This window comes from Stenella coeruleoalba, assembly GCF_951394435.1.
Source record: "Stenella coeruleoalba genome assembly, chromosome: 20".
NCBI lineage: Eukaryota > Metazoa > Chordata > Mammalia > Artiodactyla > Delphinidae > Stenella > Stenella coeruleoalba.
In genome coordinates this window covers 52,382,709-52,394,934 of record NC_137166.1, presented here as the reverse complement: position 1 = coordinate 52,394,934, position 12,226 = coordinate 52,382,709, and the positions used below count along the sequence as shown (strand labels likewise).

Genomic DNA, 12,226 nt, shown 5'->3' with positions numbered 1-12,226 from the left:
ACTGTGGCCCTGCCCCTGACTCCGCCAGTCACGGACAGTCAGACCCCTTTAAATAGCTCGGACCTGTCCCCTTCCTCTGCCCGACCCGCTCCTTTTCTTAGTTCTATCAGATCTCTTTCTTATATTTAGCCCCGCCTCCTCTGTTCTCCCAGTGCTGCCAAACCAGGCAACTTTAGCCTCCCATCCCGCCTTAACACCTCGCTCGGCCCCGCCCCTTATCCCAGAAAGACCCAATCGGTGTGTTCCATCTGCGGCCCCGCCCCGACCAGCTAGGCGGAGTTGGAGTCCGGGCCCTTCTCTCAGCTTTAGCCCCGCCCCCCACCTCTTCCCAGGCCAATCAATTCAGTTTCTCCCTCCCTGCGGTCTCGCCCCCTCCCTCCAGCACCTCCTATCACCCAATCACATCTCTCTCCCCTGCGGCCCCGCCCCCTGATACCCCGCCCCTCCCTCTCCGCCCCCCATCCAATGCTGAGCTCAGTCTGCGTCTCATCCTTCCGCGGGCGCCAGGGGTCCAGCAAACAGCAGCCGGTGTCGCCGCCGCAGCCGTCCGAGTCCCCGCTGCCGCTGCCCCCGCCGCCACCGCCACCGCCACCGCCGCCGCTGCAGCAGCAGCAGCAGCCTGCGCAGCCCGGCCCCGCCGCGTCTCCGGCGGGCCCCCCGGCACCCCGCGGGCCCGGGGGCCGGCGCGCCGAGCCATGCCCCGGGCTGCCGGCGGCGGCCATGGGGCGGCACGGCGGCGGCGGTGGCGACAGTGGCAAGATCGTGATCAACGTGGGCGGCGTGCGCCATGAGACGTACCGCTCGACGCTGCGCACCCTGCCGGGGACGCGGCTGGCCGGCTTGACGGAGCCCGAGGCGGCGGCGCGCTTCGACTACGACCCGGGCGCCGATGAGTTCTTCTTTGACCGGCATCCGGGTGTCTTCGCCTACGTGCTCAACTACTACCGCACTGGCAAGCTGCATTGCCCGGCCGACGTGTGCGGGCCGCTCTTCGAGGAGGAGCTCGGCTTTTGGGGCATCGACGAGACCGACGTGGAGGCCTGCTGCTGGATGACCTACCGGCAGCACCGGGACGCCGAGGAAGCGCTCGACTCCTTCGAGGCACCCGACCCCTCGGGCGCCGCCAACGCTGCCAACGCTGCGGGCGCCCATGACGCGGGCCTGGACGACGAGGCGGGCGCGGGCGGCGGCGGCCTGGACGGCGCGGGCGGCGAGCTCAAGCGCCTCTGCTTCCAGGACGCTGGCGGCGGCGCCGGGGGCCCGCCAGGGGGCGCGGGCGGCGCGGGCGGCACGTGGTGGCGCCGCTGGCAGCCCCGCGTGTGGGCGCTCTTCGAGGACCCCTACTCGTCGCGGGCCGCCAGGGTGAGCGTACTCTCGGAGCCCCCATCCCCCTCCCCTCTCCTGGAGCTCCCAGACCCTCAGAAACGCCCCATCCTCGCCCTTAATCCCTGGTCCTTCCCAGCCCTTCCTGGTCTCTCGGCCTCCCAGCCTCTTAGTCTCCCATACTCTGAACACACCCCCGTCTCCCGGCCATCCCCAGATCCTCAGAAGATCTCTTTGCCACCTTCAGAATACTCCAGACCTCTCTAAACCCCACCCAGCTTATCTAGGCCATCGTAGGCCCTTAGAAACTTCCTTTCTGACCATGAATCTCTTAAACACACCCCCTGAACAACCCCACATCTGCCTTTCCTGGACCCCTCCTGAGACCCTCAGAAGACATTTCCTCAACCCTGAGTCGTCTTAGCCCCTTTTAACCTCTTCTCACCTCCCTTGGCCACCCCTCAGACCCTCAGAAGACCCTTGTCCAGCCCTCAGTTTCTTGTACCTCCTTAGATCCTCAGAAGACATCTCTTTCTAACCCTCAAAGTGTCCCAGGCCCTGTGAATACTGTCTCCACCCCCTGCAGACCCTCTGAAGCCTGCTCTCTAGCTTCCAGTCTTCAGTCCTGAAGCCTCTCCCAGCACCTCTGATTCTCCTTCTGCCCGTCTCCACATCCCCTCCCTATCTCCAAGTTTGAGTCTCCTGGTTACCTTTGAACCCCCCTTGCTTATTCTGCCCTTAAAGTCTCAGAATAGTTCCCACCCCAATCTCAGAGTCCCCTGGACTCCTCTGAACCTCCAAACCACTTGCTCTGGCTAGTATACTTCCCCCTCACTGCAACAGAGTCTTGGGGCTTCTTCTCTCCTGGGACCCTGCTGCCCCCTCTGTGTTCACATCCCTTCCTGCATCCTCCACACCAACTCCCCTCCCGAGGATTTCCCCATACAGCTCCAGACTTCCCCCAAGGCTTTCACACTCCTCCTCAATGTCTCCAGAAGAGTCCTGAGCCCCCATGATATGCTTTTCCTCTCCAGAACTTCCCATATGCCCTCCAGAATAGCTTCTCTCTCATCCACAGATTCTTCCAACTTCTTCCTTCATCTTTAAACTGCATAGCCCACTCTCTATCTCTGGGACGCCCTCCTCCCACCCTCAGCCTCCCAGCCTCTTTCCTAGTGGGTAAATGACTTTCCTTCCCGCTCCAGAACTTTACCTAACCTCAATCCTTGGGACCCTCCTCAAGTTATCAGCCCCAAAACTTCCTCCTCAAAATAGCTCCCAGGTCTTTCTGATCTACCTTGGTATCTTCCCACCTGACGCCCCTCCCCAAGCCCTGCTCACTTCCCCTTTCCTAACGCCCCCCCCACTACCCATTCCAAAGCACAGGACTGGGCCTCTCAGACCCCCTCTGCCCCCCGCAAAGTGAACCAAAGAGCCCACACTCCAGCCTTCTCCTCTCTCCAGTCTTATCTCTCTCAAAATTCCATATTTCCCCCAAAGCTCTCTTCATCTCCCCCCCAAAAAAACTTTCCTCAAACATCTGTAACTTCCCAGGCTAAATAGCTATCCTTCCCCCTGGTTCTCATTTGAACCCCTTCCTCCTCTTAACTTCCTCACTGTGTTGGAGGAGAGAGGACAGTTCAAGATGTGGGGGTGGGAAATTAGAGAGAGGAGGGAAAGAGGAGAGACTCCAGGCCCCTTTCTAGCCTCCTGGGGACCCAAACACTCGGAGGAGGCGGTCCGGCACCCTCCCCCCACCGTGCCGCGTCCTGGGCCGGCCAGGAAGGACACGGAGGACCCGCAGTGCCGCATTCGCACTGGGGGAGGGAGCGAGGGGGAGGGGGGCCGGAGGCACCGCATAAAGTTTGGTCCCCGGGAAGCGCTGAGTTGGCAAGATTTGGGGTTGGGTGGGGGGGAGGTGGGGGAGAGGAGGTGCAGAAAGGACGTGGCCCTATATGCCCCCTCGAGCCTCTGAGCGGCACCCTCCCCCCATGGCCTGGGGAGCCCTTCCCTCTTGTGACCCCATTGAAGTGTTCTGAGGTGAAACTAGGGGTCTGGGACAGCTATGGGGGACATTCATTTACTTTACAGATGTGTTTTGAGTGTCCACGTAGTGCCAAGCATCTTCTAGCCGCCAAATGAGAGTTTGAGAGTTGAGAGTTGAGGCCAACGCAAAGTGGAGGGTCCGACTCTACCTCCCCCTCACTCCTCTCCCCATAATCTCCTCTTTCCTTCTTACAGGGACTCCATGCCCTCCTACCCCTTCTGCTTTTGAAGCATCTCTGGACAAGGGGGTCCTGACGCTGTCCAGCTTCTAAGCTGCGCACTGCGACGGGTGCCCACCTTTCTTTCTGTGTCCCGGGAGGGAAGGAGTTAATCAAGCTCCTGGCCTGTGGCCTCCCGCTGTGAAGCGGCACTGCGGCTGCGCACTGCCTACTCGGCAACGGCCTGGAATGGGTTAAGACAGCTCTCAGGCCTTGCGGCTGCGCACTGCGGTGGGGGAGCTGTCCGTGGTGCTGCCCCCCGCGCGCCCCGCCCCCTGGTCCATCCGGCCCGCCCCCACTGCGGTGCCGCAACCTGCGCCCTGCGCCCGGCTCGGAGGGGGGCGGGGAAGCACCAGGCATGCGCTCTGCGGAGGCCTCTGGCCTCTTAAACCACTGCGGAGAAACGAAGAGGGGGGCGGGGCAGAGGGCCAGAGTTGAGCCCTAGCCCACCCCAAGATCTAGGGTCATCTCTGAGGCGGACGCTGGCCCGCCTCTCGGCTCTGCACTTCAGATTAAAGTCAAGGTCTCCCAAGCCCGGACCTTGCCCCCATCCCGTGGAGGAAAGGGAGTGCTGAGAGGGACAGTGCTGGCCCGGGAGCCAACCCTGGCTCTCCTCTCTTCTCTGCACCCCAGGCCATCTCTCCTCTACCCATCTGATTAAAGCCCCCTCTGCCTCAAAGCCCATCCCCTTCCTTCTCTAAGGACTAACCCCACTCCTTCGACCTCCCTTCTACATATCTGATAAAGCCAACTACAATTTCTAGGGGCCTTCTCCAAGAGCTTGACCCTGTCTCTTCTCAAGGCCTTCATCAAAACCCACACCATTGGGCTCAGGACCATCTTGAAATGAACCAGGCACCCCTGCCCCCATATCTCTGAACCTCTGACAAGCCCCTTCACCTCTCCTTGGGCCTAGCCCTGCCCTCTCCCCTTGCCCTATGTTCAAGCCCCTGACATTCCCTTCCTTTCCAGAGCCTTAAACCCCACCCCTATCATCTTCCCTTTTTTCAGTCTTGACCCTTCACCTCCTTCTTCCTTCAGGGACCTAACATCCCTCCTCCCCTCTGTGGGTCCAACTCTGCGCTGTTCTCTCTGGGTGAGGGCCTCACTCAGCCTTCTCCCTTTTCTGAGACCCAGTCATTAGCATCAGGGTCCTTAAACACCAGCACCTATCTGAGGCGTCAACCTTGGCTCCCTTTAACTGATGCCGCAACACCCTAATAACGGCTCAAGCCTTACTAAGTTCCAAACACTAGACCAAGCACTAGTTTTGGAGTCAGGCCCTTTGTATACTCATCTAATGTAATCCTTACAATAATCCTGTAAAAAATTTGAGGTTCAGAAAGATTAATCTCCTTGCTCAATTAGGCAGGGAAAAAGCTGGATTCAAACCCAGGCTTTCTTACTCTTAACCACCTCCTGGTTCTGCCTCCGACCCACCTTCTCCCCTTCGCCTTCCCTCAGCTCCAAGCTAAGCCCCAAAGCCTCTGAGACACAGGATGTATGATCTTAGTCTCCCTACCCACATCCCCCAGCAGAATGCTTGGACCCTGCCAGGGACCCCTGAGATACGACACAGGGAACAGGAGCGGGGGGGATGGTCTAGGAGACAGAGCAAGGAGGCAAAAATTGCTGTTTCCAGGAAAGAAGTGGCCCATCTGCTGCTGCTTCTGGGGCCAGCTCTTCTCCCGAGCTGGGGGAGAGCTGCCTCTGATCCTTTTGCAAGATTTAGAGAGAACAGGATGCAAGAAGTGCTGGAGGCACTGGGGTTGGGACACCTGGGTTTCCCTGGAGTCTGTGTCTGGGAAAGGGGCCACTGGGAGGGTCTCGGGGAGATGGCTAATTGACCAGATGCCTGGGTCACCTTTTGCCCTCTCTCTCCCGTCCTGCCCCGCAGTACGTGGCCTTCGCCTCCCTATTCTTCATCCTCATCTCCATCACCACCTTCTGCCTGGAGACCCACGAGGGTTTCATCCACATCAGCAACAAGACAGTGACGCAGGCCTCCCCGATCCCTGGGGCTCCGCCGGAGAACATCACCAACGTGGAGGTGGAGACGGAGCCCTTCCTGACCTACGTGGAGGGTGTGTGTGTCGTCTGGTTCACCTTTGAGTTTCTCATGCGCATCACCTTCTGCCCAGACAAGGTGGAATTTCTCAAGAGCAGCCTCAACATCATCGACTGTGTGGCCATCCTGCCCTTCTATCTGGAGGTGGGGCTCTCGGGCCTCAGTTCCAAGGCCGCCAAAGACGTACTGGGCTTCCTGCGGGTCGTCCGCTTTGTCCGGATCCTGCGCATCTTCAAGCTCACGCGGCACTTCGTGGGGCTGCGCGTGCTGGGCCATACTCTCCGTGCCAGCACCAATGAGTTCCTGCTACTCATCATCTTCCTGGCGCTTGGTGTGCTCATCTTCGCCACTATGATCTACTACGCTGAGCGCATTGGCGCCGACCCCGATGACATCCTGGGCTCCAACCACACCTACTTCAAGAACATCCCCATCGGCTTCTGGTGGGCCGTGGTCACCATGACAACCCTGGGCTACGGAGACATGTACCCCAAGACGTGGTCAGGGATGCTGGTTGGGGCGCTGTGTGCCCTGGCTGGGGTGCTCACCATCGCCATGCCCGTGCCCGTCATTGTCAACAACTTTGGCATGTACTATTCGCTGGCCATGGCCAAACAGAAGCTGCCCAAGAAGAAGAATAAACATATTCCCCGGCCTCCGCAGCCCGGCTCGCCCAACTATTGCAAGCCCGACCCACCGCCACCGCCCCCGCCCCATCCTCACCACAGCAGCGGCAGCATCAGCCCTCCACCACCCATCACCCCGCCCTCCATGGGGGTGACTGTGGCAGGGGCCTATCCACCAGGGCCCCACACGCACCCCGGGCTGCTCAGGGGGGGAGCGGGTGGGCTCGGGATCATGGGGCTGCCTCCTCTGCCTGCCCCTGGGGAGCCTTGCCCGTTGGCTCAGGAGGAAGTGATTGAGATCAACCGGGCAGGTGAGGAGGGGGCGCGAGGGGTGGAGGTGGGGGGCGCAGGCAGAGGTGGGGAGGTTGTGAGGGGGGCAGGAGGTAGTTGCTGAGACTCCGGAGAGATGGGGTGGTCAGCAACAGAGACGGAAGAGAGGACAGTGAACAGCAATTGCTGAGGCCAGAGAAGAGGCACGGAAATAGTGATGGAGAAACAGAGAGTTCGTGTGAAGGAGAGTTTTGGGGAGAGACAGACTTGCAGCCAAGGTATTCAGGGGAACCAGGGGGGTGGGGGGCAGAGTGATCGGCCATATGGTGAGAGGGACTCAGAGAAAGAGAGATGGGGGGGCGGTTCAGAGCACAGGGAGAGAGTCTCACATGGGAATCAGGGGCCAGAGACCCAGGCCAGGGCACTGTTGCAGTGTCTGATGAAGGAGGTGAGGGGAGAGGAAAGTTGACTGAGCCTGTGCTCATCTCTCCCCGCCAGGGGAGTCTGTGTCTCAGAGGCAGTGATTGGGGCATCAGTCCCAGGGAAGGGAGAGGCTGGGGGGCCCCACCCCCATGCCGTAAGTAGGTCAAGAAAGGGAGCTGGGCTGCCCGGCCCCCATCTTGCTCCCTCAGCCGCTGACCCAGTTTCACACCAATTAAAAATAGCTAAAGTCAGAGCCTGGGGGACCCCCACCTCCCCCCTCCCTCATCTGTCACCTTCCCAACGCCTCCCACTGTGCCCTTGCCAGCGTCCGACACCCCTCCCTAAACTACCACCTCCCAGCCCCCTGCATCCCTCCCAGCCATCCCTCCAAACCTATCCCAAACCATGCACCCTACCCCAGCTGTGCCCTATTCGGTCCACTTACCAACCATCCCACCCTCCACTCTGTCTCAGCCTCCTTCCCAGCACCCGGTTCACTTCCCAACCACCTCTTCCCCCCGTCCCTGTCCCTTCAAACACCCGACACCCTACCTCAGTCCTGCCCTTCTCAGAACCCAACACCCCGCCTGACCCCCACTTCCTAGCCTTCAACGCCCTTCCCTACCCTTTTGTCCTTCCCAACACTCAACACCCTCCCCACCCAGGACCCGCTCCCCAAACCCACCAGCCACACCCCCTAACCACCTGCACCTCCATCACCTCTCCTTGCTGACCTTGCCCTCTCCATGAGTTCCCACACCTCACTCTCTCCTTTGTGTCTCTGTCTGACCCTCGGGACACAGATCCCCGCCCCAACGGGGACCCTGCAGCAGCTGCGCTTGCCCACGAGGACTGCCCAGCTATTGACCAGCCCGCCATGTCACCAGAAGACAAGAGCCCCATCACCCCCGGGAGCCGGGGCCGCTACAGCCGGGACCGAGCCTGCTTCCTCCTCACTGACTATGCCCCTTCCCCTGATGGCTCCATCCGGAAAGGTGAGGTGCCCTCCACTGGCCCCCTGGGACCCTCCCTCTCCTCCCCTCCCCCAGGGGAGGGGAGAGAGGGAGATGAGGGAGGAGGTGCTGGACTTCCCTTCCCCCATCTCCTGGCCCCAAATTCCCTCCCTCTTAGACGCCCTCCCCCAAATTTCCTCACCACTGACCCTTCACCTGTCTTTATTCCATCTCCATGTCCCCCCCCCCGACCCTCTGGCCTTTTCCCCCACCCCCAGCCACTGGTGCTCCCCCACTGCCCCCCCAAGACTGGCGTAAGCCAGGCCCCCCAAGCTTCTTGCCCGACCTCAACGCCAACGCTGCAGCCTGGATATCCCCCTAGTGGATGAACCCCCTCCCCCCAGGGTAAGTAGCCCCCACCCTCTGAACCCCCTCCCTCCTGACTAACCCATCTGAGAACATGCAGCCCCCACTGACCAAGACTCCTGTCCCCTCACTCCGAACAGCTCCATCCAATTAACCCCCAGCCCTGACACTGGCCCCGCACCCACCTGCCCAGGACCTGCGGTGCCCCTCACTAACCCCTAGAACTAAGCCCACCCCTCCCCACCATGTGCCTGACCTCCCTCCCCGCCCTTACAACTGACCCCCATTCTCAGCCCCATCCACATCTCTCTCCCTGCCTCCCCCCTTGGTTTTGCTTTTGTTTATTTAACCAAGAAAATGGGGTACACACCCAGGACATTCTGCTGGGCGCAGGCTGGGGTGGGAAAGACTCAGCCACTCACGCAGTCCCTCGTGGATTGGCCAGCACTGACAAAGCACACACAGTCTCCCGGCGCAGCGCTAGGCCCAGGGGGTTCAACAGTGAGCAATCCAACCGCACCCCCGCCCTCCACGAGCTCTCAGGTTGGGGGAGAGGCAGACACAGACCTAGAACTGAGGCCGAGAAGCAGGGCTGGGCTGAGGAGCCTTGTCCCAGGATCTGGGGAGAGGCGGGTCTGCTCTGGGGCTTCGTGAGGACGCACCTGAGTGGGGAGACTGCAGTTCAGGAGGCTGGGGAGGAGGCTGGGATGAGGGTCCAGGGGGAGAGGACAAAGCCTGAGCCGGGGTCAGGGCATTGGGGGTGGAGAGGAAGGAAAGAGACAGAGTCGGGGGGCCAGGGGTCAAGAGAGCAGGGTCAGGACTGGCCAGTGGGGGAGGTGAGGGAGATAGAGTGAGGAGACGGTAGATGAATTATTCAGCAAACATAACGAAGCACTTTCCACGTGCCAGGAATCCAACATATATTCTGTAATCCTCACAACAACCCCAGCTAACCCCTAACTTCATTCATTCATGCATGCATGCAGCAACTGATGATTGAGGGTAGAATTCCAGGCACTGGAGATTTAGCAGGGCACAAAGCAAGAATCTGCCATCACAGAGTTGCTACTCTAGAGCCTGGGTCAACATACTACAGCCAGGGGCCAAATGTGTCCACCAGCTGTTTTGTAAATAAAGCTTTATTGGAACACAGCCACTGTCTACAACCGCAGACTGGAATAGTTTCGACCGAGATGGTATGGCCCACAGAGCCCCGAAAATTTTGACCATCTGGCCCTTTACAGCGAATGTCTGCCACTCCATGATTGGAGGAAGCAGAAAACAAACAAAAGGATAATTACTCTGGCCAGGTCAGAGAAGGGGTGAGAGTCTTTCTGAGAAGGTGACATGAAATTTGAAAGCTGAAAAAGCTCCAGCCAGGCAGAAGAAACAGCAAGTGAAAAGGCCCTGAGGTGCTGCCTGAGGTGCTGAGGTGGGATGAGCTTGGTCTGTTAAAGGAACAGCGAGGAGGGAAGTGTGGCTGGAGCTGAGTGGCCTAAGGGAGAGGGGAGGAGTCTGGGGGGGGAAGGTTTTTTTGGCCATGGTGAGAGGCTGGATTTGATCTTAAAAATGATGGGAGGCCACCTGAAAGCATTTGATCTATCGCTTATTCATTCAACACATGCCTGTGGAATCTCCCTTCGCAATACAGAGATACATCCTAAAGAATCCCTACCCACAGCCTAAGGAGATGCCACGGCAGGACTTAGGGAGCCTCCAAGGACAGCCGCATCTAAACCCCCTTGTCTTACAGAAGTTCAGGGAGGTCCATGGCCAACCCCCAGCCACAGAGCAGATGGGGGACAAGAACCCAGGCTTCTGGGGTCCTAGTCCAGAGGGGACTGTCTGGCTCTTCTTGTTCCATCCCCGGACCTCTCCTTGTTGCAACCCACCCCCCACCTCCATCATCCTCCACTTTCATCTCATTACCAACCCCCTGCCTCCCCGCTCCCATCTCACCCCTCGCCCTGCTTGCACCCAGTCCTGTTACCCACCTACCTTTGTTCCCCACTCCCAGGTCTGGATGGGGCCCTATGGAATTGAGGGGCAGGGGGAGGGGGGAGGATTCGGGAATGTGGGTGAGGGAGGACTGGGGGGGGCCGGTGGGGGGAGTTCCCTGCTTCTCTTGCCTCGGATGCCAAAATCCATTCATTGAACTCAAATTATGGCTGGAGCTGATGGGGCTGACTGAACTCCCTCCCCCAAGGTCCTGGATCCCTCCCCCTTCCACACGCCTCCCTTCCTAACTAACCTTCCTCCAGGACCCAGCCTCCACTATTACCCCCCAACCAAGATCCTTCCTCCTGACCTGACCCTCACCCGCCCCATGACCCCTCCCTTCTCCGTCTCCCCTCACCAACCACCTGATTCCCGCACCTGGCCCGCACTCCCCCCTCCTCCCCAGCCCTCCCCCTCCTTTTTCCTTCATCCTCCCCTTCCCCCTCAGCCACCCCGGAAGCTCCTTCCATATTTGATGTCTCTGGCCGCCCCCATTTCACTGCTCCCCTCCCCCAGAAAACACCAGAGAGGAGGAAGAGATCTCAGCTTTTCTCCGTCCCCCCAACAGTGAGGCTGTGTTGGGGGGTTCCCCCTGCCCACCCGCCCCCCCGTGACTCTGTGTATTTCTGTCCCCAGCTCTTGTCACCGCCTGAGACCTCGTGAGACCCTCGGTCCCCCCCTGCCCCTTCCCCCCAGGTTAGCAATTGGGAATGGCTGGGAGGGGGTGTCCCCAAGATACTGGGCTTCCAACCTCCCCCAGGCCCTCTCTCCAACAGTCAAGATGCCCTCGTCCAGACAGACCCCTTCGTACTGCCTAGCAAAGCCCTAGAAGAGCCCAGACAGTGGCAGAACTCTTCAGACATTCCTAAGTTTTCAAGAAACCCCACATGTGCCCCTAAGCCTTAGATCCCTTTGACTATCAAGACATTGTCAGGACCTTCCCATCAGAAGGTTCTCGTTTAAAGGCTTCTTGACCCTTTAAGATACCCCATTACAGCCTTCAGCTGAGTCTTGCCCTCATCACTGCCCTCCTGCACCACCCCCGCCCCGCCCAGGGAGGAGGCACTGCCAACTTGTGCTCCATTCAGCCCCTCACAGCGTCCCCACCCGCCTGTCTTCATTTCTCTACATCTAGGTTAGCCCCCTACCCACTGCAGCCCCACCCATTCCCTCCCAAGGCCTCTCCACCGGCTGCTCCCCCACTGGCATTCCACCCACGCTCCCTCCCCACGCCCGTGCTGCCCACCATCTGCCTCGCTGCCCCCCACCGTTTTGCCTCAGACGAGGGGGCCAACAGGGGGGAGGGGAGTTGAGGGGGGCTGCGGTGGGGGTGGGGTGGGGGAGGCTCGGTGGCTGCCACCCTGCCTCCTAACCCTGAGTCTCTCCCCCCTCCCCGTGTCTGAACCTTTCTCCTTGACGCCGACTGACTGTCCAATTTGTTCACTTCTCTCTCTCTCCGTCTCCTTGGTCCGCCTCTGTCCATCTCTCCGTCTCTTGCCATCTGTCACTTTGTGTCTTGGTGTCTGTCTCTCCATCTCTTATCCTCTCTGTCTCCCTCACCGTCTCTCTCACCTGCCTTCTCTCTCTGACTCGCCCTCTCCATCTCTTCCTGTCTCTTGCCTTTTCCTGTCTCTGTCTTCTCTTTTTCCATCTCATATCCCTTCTGTTTCCCTCCTGCTTCTCTGTCTTGGGGTCCCTCTGTCTGTTGGACCCTCCCCCTGCACCCCTATCTCCTCGATTCCTCCCCGTGTTTCTGCCCTTCGCCCCCCCCCACCCAGGTTACGAGAAATCCCGCAGCCTGAGCAGCATCGCGGGCCTGAGCGGGGTGTCCCTGCGCCTCGCCCCCCTTGCCACTCCCCCTGGCTCTCCCAGGGCCGCCCGCCGCGCTCCCCCAACCCTGCCCTCCATCCTCTAGCGCTCCCTTCCCCCCCGTGG

General features: G+C 60.0%; 1 protein-coding gene across 3 annotated transcripts; it reads left to right on the top strand.

Annotated features, from left to right (window-relative positions):
* Positions 1-465: 465 nt before the first annotated feature.
* Positions 466-12,206, top strand: KCNC3 (potassium voltage-gated channel subfamily C member 3; the record flags this gene model as incomplete). Of its 3 annotated transcripts, none has more annotated exons than XM_079907793.1 (4): positions 466-1,362; positions 5,485-6,592; positions 7,778-7,969; positions 12,070-12,206. In XM_079907793.1, 4 exons carry the CDS (start codon positions 466-468, stop codon positions 12,204-12,206), a joined length of 2,334 nt encoding a protein of 777 aa, XP_079763919.1. The 3 variants fall into 3 exon arrangements, with proteins under 3 accessions (XP_079763919.1, XP_079763920.1, XP_079763918.1); XM_079907794.1 differs by lacking the exon at positions 12,070-12,206 and adding an exon at positions 8,206-8,309; XM_079907792.1 differs by lacking the exon at positions 12,070-12,206 and adding an exon at positions 8,206-8,309 and having other exon boundaries at positions 5,485-6,637.
* Between the last annotated feature and the right edge of the window lie 20 nt (positions 12,207-12,226).